Consider the following 15,427-nt stretch of genomic DNA (forward strand, 5'->3'; position numbering starts at 1 on the left):
GCAATCCTGTGCAATGTGCTCTAGGTGACCCTGCTTGAGCAGGGGGGTTGGACTAGATGATCTCCAGAGGTCCCTTCCAACCTCAGTGATTCTGTGATTCTGTGATTCTGTGATTCTGTGATTCTGTGATTCTTGCAAAATGTATATCAGTTTCTGTGACAACTCAGTAGAGTGTTTCTGTTTTGGAAAAAGATCACTAGAAAACATGTGTTCGTATCTTTGTGCTTTCACTTAGCCTTTATATTTTAATCTCACCTTGCTCCTTACCTCTGGCTGATTAGAAATGTTCAGAATGAGGGCCCACAGATCAGCTCTGAGAGCTGTCGGACATCCCTGACGAACATACTGTTGAGCCGCAGCACTGTCTTGCTCTGCTAAAACTGTAAGAAACAAAGCAGGTAATGAACTGATGCCATTTAATATTACCAAAGGTCATCAAATTATCAAGTTATTAAATTCTTAACTTTATATTCTTTTTAAAAAGTTCTGAAAATTGAGATACCCTGCATAGCCTATGCCAAATTTGTACCAAAAGTACCTCTACTCTGTTCTATACCAGAAAAAAAAGTTCTGCAGCCAACATTTCCATTTATTTCAAATGGATATTTATCTACTAGAATAGTGTAAAAATATTAGAGGAACAAAAGACCATATTATTAACAAATAACCTATTTCACTGGAATTTGATGCATTCCTTTTATTCTGTTTTTCCAAACCCATATTAATTTATTCCAGTTTTATGTGCAAACAATGGTTTGGCAAGATTTATTTTAGGCAGTGTTTGTTATACTGAGAGAATTCAAACATTTATTTAACAAATAAAACATATACGTGCAGGCATCAAGAAAGCAAGAGAGAAAGATTAGTAGTTTAACTATTTGATGGATACTTGGAGTGAAGTTTAGCCCTATATACCTGTAAGGTGACAGTTCAGGAACAGGGCAAACAATCTGTTTTACCCTGCTGTAAGCATTAGCTAATGGGAAAATATCTAAAAAGGTCTGGTTTCCACAATGTAATTTTGAAGTAGCTCCCTGGGAAATAAGGCAATTGATGCTAACAAGCAAGGCTGTACTACCTTCTATCATAAAAACACTTAGTATGTATCTTTTATAGATGGGCAGCAAGTGGAGCAAGCAGCTGTACAGCCACAAAACACTCCTTTGTTTTATAACTATGTCTACCTGAACATAGCTTCTACTGGTACTACCTATATAATGTGTATATTTTTTTCCAGAGTGGTCTGTCATTTTAAATAGGAGATCGTCACTTATTTTGATTTTTGTGCCCCCCCCTCCCATTTTTACATTAACTATCTGAATATCTTCACTGATCACCATGGGCAAGAATTTTCCATTTTGGAGTATACTGTCATGTTTTCCCATTCTTGGTGTACATACTCTGGAGGTTAAAGATTTTCTTTTTCCTCAAGTTTTGCTTTTCCTTCAGACAGACAGACATAAATCTAATGCTCTACTGTTGCTGGGTTTGCCTAGATGGGTCATTGCTGGGAAGTTTTAGGTTTCTCTGTTATAACAGCCTCATCTTGAATTCAATAATGTGCATATCTTAAAACAGATTATTTCATTCCTTACTTGAATCTATAAAGTTACAAGGCAGGCATCTTTAGCTATTCTAATCTAGTAAAAGTGTTGTCATTGATGTTATGTGATCAACTGTACCCTCATACCTGGATCAGGAAACAGAAGATGAGGGATGGAAGAAGGACCACAGAAACAAAAATAAGAAAGAAAGGTCACTGCCCGGTTAGCACAACAGCACAAAGGGATGGAGAACTTTGGGGAAGCTATTCAGCTCTTTCTTGATGGTGATGATGTTTAGCAGGAATCACAAGAGACAGTAAGGAGCAAATATTGATGGCTTTCAAACAGACTTTGTATGTTTCCCCTAGGAGCAAATTTGGGCTAATGAATGATTATTTCTTTTTCCTTTCACGGATAATTTCTCAACCTATAGGAAAAACAGGAATTTGTTTAGAAAAGGCTGCATAGAGAGACAAAAGAGTGAATTTTCCATGGTGGCTAATTACTGCAACATTTATCAAGCTCTGCACTTGCACACAACCATCAAAAAGAATCTGTTCTGATGCACAGGTGTAAAACGCATTACACTAATGAGAATTGTGTGTGCAGAGAAGGGAGTACAGAGTCTTTTGATTTTAAAATGAAATTCAGTAATGGCATAGGTTAAGTTGTCATCAAAAAGTTGTGTGTCTATGCTTCCTATTTAGTTTTTAGTGAATCATCTGTGATTCTATTTATCTGGTACCTACTGGTAGATGGCAAATGCTTGCTTTTCTGTCTTTGTCTAAATTAAAACGGTATTATCCACTATGCTTTGTGTTAGTCTGTCTAAATTATTGAAATACTAAAGCTATATTTAATTGAGATATAAAATTACTAAAGGTATTCCTAATTTCTCGGTTTATTACAGATGAAAACAGATCCATACCTTTTTGTCCAACACGTACATGCTCATTTTCAAAGAATTCTAGAAAATAAATAGAAATTAAACGCAAAAATTAAATAAGAAAAGAGATATTTTGTATTTTCACTGCATGTCACAATGCTCAGCCCATTTTTACTGCTAATGTTATTAAAAGTTAACCTACATCAATGTTCTTTTTCAAGAAATAAGAAGAAATAATACTAAAGAATTTCTTCTCATCTGAAGAACACAAGTGTAAAAGTAGCAATATACTGCAAGAACCAAGATTTTCAAATCAGGTCACTTTCCATTAAAAAAAGAATCAGGTGATACTATAGCGTTATTCATTTTTATACTCTATAAGACCTGTTTCTACAAGAATAATGGTTGCATACAAGAAAAGACAACAGCAATTATGCATTATATAAGATACTGAATATTAGCATATGCATATTTTCTGTAATCTTTTCTTAAAGATAATAATTAAAAAGTTGTTGGATATATGCCCATCTGTGACAGTGGCATCACACTGTTGATTTAACATTTATTGATATTTTCTGTATTTGTGGAGACAGTCAATTTTGTCCTCTAGATTTGATCCTGAAGTATATAAACATCTGAAATAAACATATTTTCAACTTAACTTGATGATTTTTAATCTTCTTCAAATCCAACCCTTCACATTTGCAACATTAGCTAGTATTGGCTATATTTTATCAAGACAATCACTATAGTTGCAACTACAGAACAAGTATTTATGGTTTGTTATGGAAAAAATGCACAAATTACTTGATAAATGCACAGTATTCTACTCATTAGTGTTCTGTTTAAATGACTGAAGCACAGCATTAGCTAACCAGGAGGCACTTGCGCTGAATCATCAATACCCAGCTGTCCTATATTTAAGCCTAGCTCACTGAAGTCTTCTTTCTGAAAAGAAACAAAACCATAAAAAGTAATTAACAATTTTTTAAAAATTCTTTAAAACACTACAGATTTCTTCTGAAAGTTAATGTAAATATTTTTTAAAGCAAACATAGTTATTTTAATTGTATATATGGGAAATATGAGCTCAGGTTTTTAGAAAGAGAAGAAGAATCTTACACCAATCCATATTCTAGTTTCAGTTATTGGCCTCAATTGTCAAGTCAAGTAYGAGCTACACCTGGTTGAAAAAAACTGATAAATGAAAGACCAGGTTACAGCTCTCTAATTCTCTGCTGTTTTCCAACCCAAACGCAAGCTGTTCTACTAGCATAAAATCCTCAAGAACCTTCTCAGTGGAACTTTAAGAATAGCTCTCCTATTCTCCAATGATAATACTGGTATCCAAGCATTTCCTTTCATTTACAGCCTAACAATGAAGGGATTTAAACTGACTTTAAGGAAGAAAAAAAAAAAAAGAAATTAACTGATTGTCAGCTTATTGATTTTGTGTAATGTATTAACAAAACAGTAGAATTAATTAACACAAGCTATAACTGAAACTAAGAGCTCTGTAAGACTAAAAAGAGATATTATATATAGAAATCAGTATTTTACAGAGAAAAATTACATATTTACAGTTATTTCACAGAAAAAAAACATAAGTGAAGAAAATGTGCAGCAGTATATTTTTGGCACAAACTGACAGTAAACTGTGTGGCATAAAACAAAATATTACCTCTTGGCAGATAATTTACTGTTTATATTTTATTTTTCATTAAAAATATCTTTTCAAAAGTCTTTTCTTTGCTCTGTATTTTAACTACTGACCCACTATATGTTCATATTGATTTTGATTTTTAAAAGGAGAAACTTAGCTCCATATTAATATTCTCTACTAAACTACTATGTTTAGTACCTTATTGATTAGGCAGGCAAAACAATTCTTACAGATAACTCTTGTAAGAAAAAATTACTTACCAATTCTGGAATATCTTTAACTTTTAGAGGAACCTGAATTAGCCCCAGATGATTCCTGAAACTTGGCTGTTCTCCATTTTCATAATTTGGGTTTCGAAGATTCATCAGTACCTTAAAAATGGTAGCTCTGTCATTCTTTGCACATATTCAGAAATTTAAATTTGGAACTGTTCTTAACATCATCAGTATTGCAAACTCTGTGTTAGGCATAAAACCATTTCCTGTAACCACCATATACAGGTCCGAATTATCAAATTTTATGTCAACATTTTCAAAGCAAAGGAGCTAGATTTTCAGGAAGCCAACATATTCTACTTTGAAAAGTAGCCCAAATTACAAAATTTAAAAGAATAAATCATTTTTGATATAAGGGATTAAGTGCTGCCTACACTGAAATGTCTTCACTAAAACTAAGAGTACATTTCTGATGTCTACAAATTTGAGCATATTCTTCAGCATCACTTTTTTTCCTAAAAGAATTTTTATCCATGTGCTTACACTGGCAAGCCTATGTAGCATTAAGTCAAACTGCTACATAATTTGCTATTAAATCAATTCTTACCAAATAACAATGCCCCAGAATRTCTTCTTTCATTTAAGGAAAAAACAATAACAAATTGAAAACCAAAAACTAAGAATAAAATTTAAGAGACAAGGAACCATAACTTCAAGATACATAACTGAGATATATAAAGGAATTTACTGTCTCTTACATACTGTTATTCCACAGCTATAGGTTTTGACATTATAACGTTGAGCTGACAAGAATTCTTTCTAATATTAGTTTCCAGACCTTATGAGATTCTTTTACAACATCCTATCTCTACAGTTCTCAGTCTTGTAAATATTCTAATACCATATAAAATCACTGTCAGACTTGTAAATTAAAAGATTAATGTAAGAAATTGAGAACCCTGGAAAATAAAAGAGTATAAAAAGAATGCAACTTTGAGGGTCACTGGATAAGGCTAAAATGAAGATGAATCTGTTTACGGACACAAGATTAAATATACARCTTGGCTGTTAGTATAATGATGGAAAACAGAATAAATTAAAATTTTCAGATATTATTATAACTAAACAGGAGTAAATCTTTGGAAATGTAGTTAAATGGATAGACAGTTTACTGCTGAATTCAGAAATGCATTCACAATTCATAACCATGAAATGATTTATCCTTAAGAGAAGTCAGAAATACAGTAAATCTCCTCTACCACTACAAAAGACATTCCATTAAACTTGTAGTGGATCACATCTAAATACTAAAATACATTAATTATGATTGATGATTCACTATTAGACTTCTAAATTTTATTTTGTAGATTAGCAGACCATCTTAGCTCTATAATTCTACACTGTCATCACATTCTAGACAGATCTGCTTCCTGTATAACTAACAAGGTATACATATACTGATTTTTTTTAATTATATTTTCAATTTCATTTTAATCCAAAACCTCCTCCTGTGTCATCGTTAAATTTACTGTAATCAATAATGTTTATTGTCCAACAAATTCTAGGCATAACTGGTAAAGCAACTTCTATTTTAAGACATTCTCTGCTTAAACCATGCAAAATGACAAGTAATACTGTCATTTCTGACTTTAAAGATTCAGTAATCATGTAACTTCATTTTTCAATGGTTTTGATCACAGACAAAAATCTCCAAATTCCACACTCTTGTTTCATATTTGATTTAGCACAATCTCTAATTTCTATTGTAAACAAATCTATTGTTGAGTACCAATATATCAGCTTTACATATTGCAATTTATCAGCTTAATATATTGCAATTTAAAATGAATTATGAACTAAGTTAGAGAATTGCTTTCAGTAAAAAAAAGTTAGCTCCAAACTGAACATTCATTAGAGAAGGAGAAGTTTATCACATGTACAATTTAAAACTGCAGTTGAAAAAAAGAGTCAATAGCATTTTGTTTTGTGAACAAAACAGGGGGTCATAAGGGGAACCATGCTAAATTTCACTTGCTACAAAAGACAAAAAAACCTGCCTAAAACACCATCATACACATGATAGACATGTATTAATCTGTTACAACAGTATAGATTTTGAGGTAAAAAGTAAAAACGCAGCAGATTCCCTTTCATTTGGCCATCTGTAATTGTCTTATTTATCTCATTATTGAATAAATATATGACCTCCTGCTATGGATGTGTCTATACTGGCAATTTAGCTTAGAATAGGAGTGCGCCTTTAAAGAGCACCTCTGGATCTTTTCCAGTTACCACGCTTCAGTTAACAGCACATAGCTGTCTCAAACAAGATTCCTCTTGGCTTGAACTAACTGGAAGATGCACCCCAGAGTGCACTTGATGCACTTGGATCATTAACAGGTACCTAGCCCAAGGGACCAGACTAGACCTAATGTAAAGTAAAACCCACTAAATGTCTACAGTGTGAATGCAGGGTCATCATCACCAACAGTTTCAATCCACAAATCTACTTCCACTGCACTGTAACCTGCTAACATAACATAGCTTGTCTTTTTTTTGAGAGGCTATTTTTCTACCATTGTTTTTCTATTTTTGCTCAAAAAGAATTGCAGCAGTTAAAAAGTATAAGAATGTCTTTATTTATTCTACATAAGGTAAAGTACACATGCAATTAAAAAGTCATCTTAGCATATCATTAGATTTGGTTAACTGCTTTAGGATTCTTATAGATGCATTGTCCATAAGCAGATTCACAGAGTGGGCATACATACAGGTGCCAAGTATTTTTAGCCTTTTTTCACTTTTTTAGTCCTATCTACAGAATATGTTGCCAAACAACTGTTCATTTGACTTTAGAGCCACTCTCATGAAAGATATCAATCATAACCAATAGTCCAGTCAGGCAGGGAGCTCTTAAAAAGAGGAAAGACCGAGACTAAGCTGAGGATGCCACATGAACGAGGGATGGAACTTTCCTTTATTTGTAACTTGTAACATAGCAAGTGCAAGAGAATTGCAGGTGTAGGCCTCACGGGTTGTTTTAGAGCTCTAGCAGTGCTAACAACTTTGTCACAGTGTAAATGTGCATATGGACAATCACTTAAAAAAGAAAAATCGAAGATACTGAAAATCCTTTGTATCAGCTTTCTATGATATCATTCCATGTGCAAGGATCTCTGTCATATCAGTCTGGCTTTTTTAGACTAAAAGTAATTTGTACTGCTAACCAATCTGCCTAAGACTTAGCAATTACTGTTTCCACTTCACATAAATGACTATAATGGATCAAGTCAATGGCTGGGTCATTGTTTCATGAATACTTACCTCCAGAAAATCTTTAGGTGCATAAACAGGCCGGAAGAGACTTAGATCTGAAATAAGATTTCAACTGGCTAAGTTAAAACTAAAACAGATGAAAAAACATGCAATTTTACTGTATCTGTGAGACCATTTAGCAATCTCAATAATACATTACTGCAAAGACTAAAATAGCATCATTGCGGATATCATGGATACAACCAGCACACATTCTCCAGGGCTATGCTACTGTTAGTCAGTGCCTCAGTTTCCTAAAACATATGTATTTAACCAAACAGTAGTCACAGGAAGCTTTTTACTTATGCCACATAAGTCTTTAGATTGAACCGTTCTTAGACATGGGAGTGACATGATATTCAAAAGACTGTTTTTTAACAGGGTATATTGTTTGTTGAATTAAACATACTACAGTCAAATAAAAATGGGGAATAGTCATAGACAATCCATGAAAAGTATTTGCTATCTCTTAGGTGGTACTGAATGGAATACAAATTATTACCTTTGCAAAATCATTTTTCTTGAAGAACTTGGATATTAACCAACTGTGGTTAGTCTGCTCTCTCAAAGGATAATATGATTATTCTGTGTGTTATTTTTACTTTTTTTAACAAAATGGCTGAGCTTAACTATCTGTAGTTCTGAACATTTTCTTTCAATTAGTCTGATTTCATAAAAATAGGAGCTGCGTACCAGCTGTATAAATCACTGAAGCACTGGAATGATGAGTATCATACCATAACCTCCCAGTGAAGAATCAGTTAGAACAATAACTTCAATAAAAACTAACAATGAATGAATGATATTTACTTATGCACAATGAAGCATTACAAATCAGAAAAAAAAAAATGAAATCAGTTTTTCTTAAAGTGATTATGTTAATCTTTGACTGATACATAAGATGTATATGTTGGTTTTTTGTGTATAAAATAATGCACATAAGTTTAGTTAACCTTACCTGGCTCATCAGTTCCCATTTCATTCCATTTATTAAGCAGTTCTTTCTGTTCACTTATGGGCCTCTGAAAGGCACAAGAAAGCAACTCTTCTATTTTAAYTGAACAAGTAAAAACATGCCTGTTTCAAATATGTAAATGAATACAAGCCTTTTTAAAAGAGATTGCACTAGCAATGCAAAGTTATTTTGCTTACAAATTATACCTGGCCTGAAGATATATTCTCTCTACTACAGAAAGTCCAAGTAAGAGATATAGTTCAAGGATAAAAGCATGCCATTAAATAGTTTTACGTGTTTACTAATAAAATTTTAGGCTATTTACTAGGTAGTTTCATATTACTGAGCTTTTACTGCTCATTCCCTAGAGCTGTGGGATTTTGTCATCAAATTCACCTCCGTGGCAAAGTCATGAAAGGCAAACACAAATGTATCCTTTATCTCATATAATAAACCATGCTACCTATAACGCTGCCTATCACAGACATACAACAGAAGGATAAAGAACAAAATATTCTAACATTATTCTGCAATTCTGGGATCTTTATAATTAAACGCTCTCTAAATGAATAAAGAAAACAATGTGGAATGAATGCCAAAACATCAGTAATGATGTACCAATATCTCTCTCTCCTAAAGTGCCAGTTCAGCTGTAGCCTTCTCCAGCAAACAAAGTATATCTATAGTATGTACAGGCTATGCAGCTAGAAGTTACATAGTTCAACCTGCACAAAAAAATGCTCTAGTAAAAGCAATGAACGTAGCAAGTAACGAAGATAGCAAGTAGCTCTCCAACCTGCTGCTCCCTAGAGAGGACAATTACTGCAAGAGCAGAGGAAGATCAACCTACACACTTCATCTTCACCTGAGTTCAACAGATGCATACACTGCCACTATCCCTGAAAATTATTCTGTACTAAAATAATTTGGATAACAGTCTTGCAGCTCTTGATAACCACATGTAAAATGAACATACATTACAAGTGTGCAAGACCAGGCTCAATTTCCAAAAATGTCATTTCGGCAACAGAAAGCTAATAATACATTACCTTCTGWGCTAACGGGATACTGAGTTCTGTGCACATGCTATTTAGACTTTTTAGAATTCGCTTCTCCCAACTTCCCTGAAATATATTAAAAAAAAAAAAAGTAAAATTACCTAGAATTTCTTTTTCCCCCAATATACCATGTCCTAGAAAATAAGCAGCTTTTTAAAGTCATATGTAAGAAAGGATAACAATGTCAATGACTGACATCAGCAAAAAGATTAAGGAAATGCTTACATGGTTGTTTAAATGTATTTAATCATAAAATGTAATATTTATCCACACCACAGTCAAGAACCAGAAAAATGAGTTGTTCACATTCCAGATCTCCAAAAAGCAACTTTTACACAATTACTGTCTAATGCTCAAGCTCCCTTACATATCAACATCCAGAAAATTTTTCAGGAGTAACAAACAATTACAAGACAGGCAATGAACTGCGTATAGAGAGTATCTCCTCCATTTTGTAACCTCAGCAGAATGCAAGTAAGTCTTTCTGCTCAAAAGATATTCTAGATGGTACTGATTCTCAAAATTTTAGAGAGTCAGGAATTTGGTATTATATAATGTTCAAAACTAGTTCTTCTAAAATAGCATTCAGAAGATAGTTCCCTCATCAAAGAGAAAAATAGAAGTAGGAAATACCTCAATAGCAAGTGAATGGCTTAAAGAACAACTAGATTCTTGAGACTATTGCATTAGGCTTCAGATATTCCATACGGTGCCTGATCTATAGATAATTCCTCTGAAGTTAACGCAAACTGGTATTACTCAATTGACTAAGAATTTTGCTCCTACGATTACAGCAACACTGATGAGGTTTATATTTGATTTAATTTTCTCTGGATGATGAGTCAAGCCCCAATCAAATGAATGCAAAGACTCCAGTTAATTTCATTTAGCTCTGTTCTATTGATTACTTGTGATTTGCTCTAGCCACAAATTCTGCAATAGTTAGCTACTGTCTAAACACATGTTCTTAAAGCTTAAAGTTCTGTCTGAAGGAGACTGCAAGCAAATGAAGGGAAGGCCAAATGTTCAAATGTTCTGTTAAAAAAAAAATTACATCTTGTCTATAATTGCCTCATTTTAGCTTCCATTTACAAGATCCTCTTAAGACTTTTTCCATCAAATGAAAAGGTTATCTGCTACCAGTAATTTCACTCTCACAATCAAGTCATCCCTTCACCTTCTCTTGCATAAACAAAACAGACTCAATATTGACTGTAAGAAATGTTTTCCAAATTAAAATAACTTTTATAATACTGTATATAATATTTTTATTTTACTGTATTATTGTATTCAAATGCCTTCCAAATGCTGTATTACACAACAACACAACACAAACTACTTATTCTCTTTGGAGAGTGAAGCATTTATAGCATTTGCAGTACCCTATCTTGTTCAGGACAGTGGTTTTGTTGCTGGAAGAAATGGGAAGTGCAAGAGCACAAAGGCTACTAAGCCACACAAGAAAGTGAAACAAAGAAAGAACACAGAGGTGTTGGCACACAAAAGTGGAATCATCAAGATTAAATTTAAAAAAATAAGAAAAAAGAGAACCACTGACATGCCATGACAGAAAAAGGACAAAGGAAGCACAGAGAAGGCAGACAGCAGCTCAGCAAGACTGAGGACTCATGCCATGGAGCGATGGCAGCTGACACTTGGTGCGACTGACAGCTGCCAGACCAGAGATTAACCTGGGTATGGTGTTGGGGGTGTAGCATGTATATAATAAATAACTTACAACTTAGTAATAAATAGTAATAAATAACTTCTGGTCACCCATAAGTTGTGCTATAATCCAGCCTTCAAGAGCCTGCCCAGTAATAGATGCCCAAATAAAAGCAATCCAAGACCCAAAAGTGGGGGTTACACCTCCCCAGACAAGATCGCACCCCCTCTATGCAGCACCAGAGGACAGCGGAGCTACCCGCAGTGATTAGAAACAACTCAGTATCCTGGACTGGAGTAAAAGCCACAGGCGCAGTTCAGGAAGTCATTTCATCGATAGGGAACAATAAACTTTCTAAGATGATTTCTATTAACTTATGAAGCAATTTAACACTAAGAAAATACATTGCTGTATGGTTACAGTCATAACCTTCATTAAAATAGTGGAGAGTAAGGCAGTAATACAATTTGCAAACAACTTCAAACATCTATGTTACAAATTAGATTTACCTTATTCTGTAGCAGTCATTTATAAACTTTCACTGCAGTTAACAAAACTGGGTGGACAACAAATAAACTAAAGAGAAATAAGTCAGAACTGCATAAACTAGCTAGGATTGGTTAGAGTTTCTTTCATAATAATGAATCCTAAAATTCGTTCTTTTAAAAGATTGGATAAAAACGTGATTCTTTCGGAGTGCACCGAACTAACATTACTCAGCAGGTAGAATTCAAAGTGTGTGGCCACAGATTTCATTGCGCGCATCTTCTCTAACCAAAACCTGCAAATTTCAAATAGAAAAGATAGCAAATAAGTTACCACTGCTCTAAGTCCTGACGCTCATGAACTTTTCATTTGGCTACCAGAACTGCACACTGCTGGAGTTTCTCTGACAACTAAAGACATAACTTAATTTAGGCTGCAAGAAACCAATACAATACATGATATAAAAGAGTTCTGAATAACTCCTATTCCAACTTCTGTAACTAGAACAAGAAATTCCTTTAAGAATGAAATAAATTTTGTCAAATTTCTTTTGATTGTAATACTTTTTAAAGAGGATACTATTTTTCTTTATCAACTATTCAGGAACTCAAGTATATTTTCCCAAAGTGAGTTAGAAAGTAGCAAAGGTGAATTAACTTTTGAAGGAAGATGTTTTAAGCAGATCTTCAGTAGTCACAACATTAGAATTTAATATGTAGTATTGCCATATTAATCTTTCTCAGAGTCCACCAGTCTGTTTCAAGAAAGAAAATAAGTAATTTAGCTGCTTTTTGTCTTTTGGGGATTACTTATTTTTCCTGGGAGAAATTAGGATATGGAGGGGAGCTTCTCTATTATACTCCAGAGAAAAAATTCCTAGTACCCATGCTCCTATTGAAATCAATTGCAATTTTACTTACAGTTTAAATAGGACTGGAGTATGCTCTAGCTCATCACCGTAAATCTATAGATCAGAAGGCTTTTTTGACCATGTGTCTGTATAGCATGTACAACATGGGAAATCTGGTCTTAGCTGGGCAAAAAAACTCTACCAGAATATTAATAGCAAGTACAGTAATGCATGTCAAGGCAATTTTTTTTCATTAAACCTGTTGTTTATATATTGACTCTCTTCAAGATGCAAGTTCTGAAAACAAGCAAAAAGGAAAATAGGAAAATTTATGCACTAGGAGAAGAGGATTTACTTTAGCAAAGCTCCACTTCAATAAGATCTTCACAGATGTGTCTAGAACATCGAAGCATGGAAGAAAAAAATGTAGTGGAGCAAGGGACAAACAAGTTAAAATCCAGACAGTTATGGTCTTCCATTTTCCTGGAAGTCTGAAGCCTGCAGGCCACCAGAGGACAATTTGTCCTTTCAGCTTCCTTTGTTTTTAGATAAGCAGCTGATGCTACTCATGTGGAAAACACTGAATTACCCTTAAGATTTCCTGAAGAAATACATTCTAGTTTTTGTGAATGAACTCCAGTAACCTAGTTTTAAGAACAGCCATACCTTCAGGAAGGTGTACCATATTGCAAAAGATTACTCAGAGTTATGTTTCTCACCATAGAAATTTCAGGTAAACTATTGTTTTTTTTTCATTTGAGACAGATTTGGAATTAATGGAATAAAACTTTAAAGAAGATCAAACAAAAATAAGTATTATTAACTCTGACAACATGGGTTTTCCAGAGCCAGTAGAGTATCTCAGCTTGAAGATGGCTAGTTAGCTTCTGTAACTTAATGTTACACCTTTCCTACTCCTATTGTTAAAAGTAGCTGCTGGAGCCAAGCAGATCTACGCCAACAACACAGAATTGGCTTCTCCTTCCCTGTTTTCTTGCCTCTTATTCTCTGTAACTGGGGCATCGTTTCCTATCCACCCATCTCCTGCCTAAGACTACTTGATTAACATTTCTCTCAAAAAACTGAAACACAGGAAAGAGGAACTGTATGTATTAAAACACAGGAGTTCAAATTTACAAATTTTATATTATGGGAGTATCATGATAAGAGTTCCTGTTAAGATCTATAGTGTTTGGCTTGTTGTGAACTTCATAAAATCTACATATGACATATTAACACAGTCGAAAGACAGGTTCACAGGAGGTGTTGTCAGACTGTGGAAACACTACTTAATATCTCTTTGGATTCAATTTCTTATTCTTCTCTAGTTCTTTTGATTCTTATTTTTACATTGTCCATTTCCTCATCGCTGTTTGCAGCAGAGTTCTCCTACATCTCCAAAGGCTTTTGCAGTGAGGTCACAGAGTGAAACAGTTAAAGGCTTGCAATATTTTCACCTCATCAAAATATAGATATGGAAATAGTCAATATTGAAGTTTAATGGATTCTGGAAATGTTCCAATTCACACCAGGGTCTGCTGGGCAGATAAAGCAAATTAGCAAAGTTAACATTTTTTAATTCTAGAACCCAGCACTAACACTTCAGTCTTTATTAAAAAAGTTTTAAATAATTCTGCTGTTTAACAAGGTAGAGAGAGTTGAGCATCAAAAGTTGTAACCAGACTGAAGAGTACAATAGCTCAGAAAAAAACAGAGATGTAAAACAATCTGATGCTTAAAAGAAATGTCCTAAATATTATAGCCAACATTTTTCAGGAAACAAAGACGTAATATTTTTCTGCCTAGAAAAGGCCTAATAGATCACAGACTAAAGCCACTCTACCCACCGATTTATCTCAGCCCAAAATCAAGAAAAGATCTCCAGTTACAGAACACAATTAGAAAATATACTGTATGTTACATTAATATTCAAGGATATGTAGATACTAATGGCAGTATTTTTTCTATGCTGGACAATAACGCAACTACATAAATAATGCACATCACTACTATTCATTTTCATTAATGTTCCACTCTTTCCTAGGGAGCTGTTTTTCTTTTACTGAAGAGAGTACAGTATGCAAGTTCAGCCTGTCACCTAAGAATCAGAAAATGAAACCAATTTGAGGAGAAAGAGGGTTAATTATGAAAATTTTAATATCTACATTTGAAAAATACAGTTTTAATTATTGGTTCATTCAAAGTCATTCCAATAACTGATATTAAAGCAAGATGGCTTACAGACAATACATCCCGTCTTTCCAGAATTCTGAAGACGAGCAAAATTAATTAAGATAGAAAAGGAAAAAGAAAATGTCAACTAGTCCTTAACAATGGAAACAGCATCTTAAATAGTGTCTGTACATAATAAAATTAAATGCACTGTGTAAGAAAAACATTTTTTTTTTACCAGGACAAATTTTGTTGATATCATCAAAATATTCTTTTCCAGCTGTGATGTTATGATGTTATAGGACAAACAAGGTTAAAAAAAAAATCTACTTACAAACAAAACAAAAACAGTCTTCTACTGATAAAACATTAATTAGATTTCTGATACCTAATAGAAATAAACCAGTGAGTTTCCATTTTTAGTTCACTCCCAAAAGGTATTAGCAAACTGTATATTTGCATTTCAACTGTTTGCAAATATTTTAAACAACAACAAAAAAATCACGGTAATACTGACTTTGCAAATATTTTAAAAACTGTTTATTGTTCCTTATTCAAAAATAGTAGCAAAATAAAATCTAGTTGCGATTAAACTGATGTGTTCACATCTGTTTTCT

The 15,427-nt window shown here is 33.6% G+C and overlaps 1 protein-coding gene across 1 annotated transcript in view; it reads right to left on the reverse strand.

The window, feature by feature from the left end:
* Positions 1-15,427, reverse strand: part of TBC1D19 (TBC1 domain family member 19) — a 55,575-nt gene that overhangs the window by 25,305 nt on the left and 14,843 nt on the right. The window contains exons 5-11 of the mRNA XM_026071110.1: positions 9,628-9,702; positions 8,582-8,645; positions 7,633-7,679; positions 4,354-4,464; positions 3,306-3,378; positions 2,473-2,511; positions 268-380 (exon numbers count right to left, since the gene is read on the reverse strand). Coding sequence (XP_025926895.1) covers positions 268-380; positions 2,473-2,511; positions 3,306-3,378; positions 4,354-4,464; positions 7,633-7,679; positions 8,582-8,645; positions 9,628-9,702 — 522 coding nt within the window. The remainder of the gene's footprint in view (positions 1-267; positions 381-2,472; positions 2,512-3,305; positions 3,379-4,353; positions 4,465-7,632; positions 7,680-8,581; positions 8,646-9,627; positions 9,703-15,427) is intronic.

Source organism: Apteryx rowi, unplaced genomic scaffold (assembly GCF_003343035.1).
Source record: "Apteryx rowi isolate R43461 unplaced genomic scaffold, aptRow1 scaffold_321, whole genome shotgun sequence".
Classification (NCBI taxonomy): Eukaryota; Metazoa; Chordata; class Aves; order Apterygiformes; family Apterygidae; genus Apteryx; species Apteryx rowi.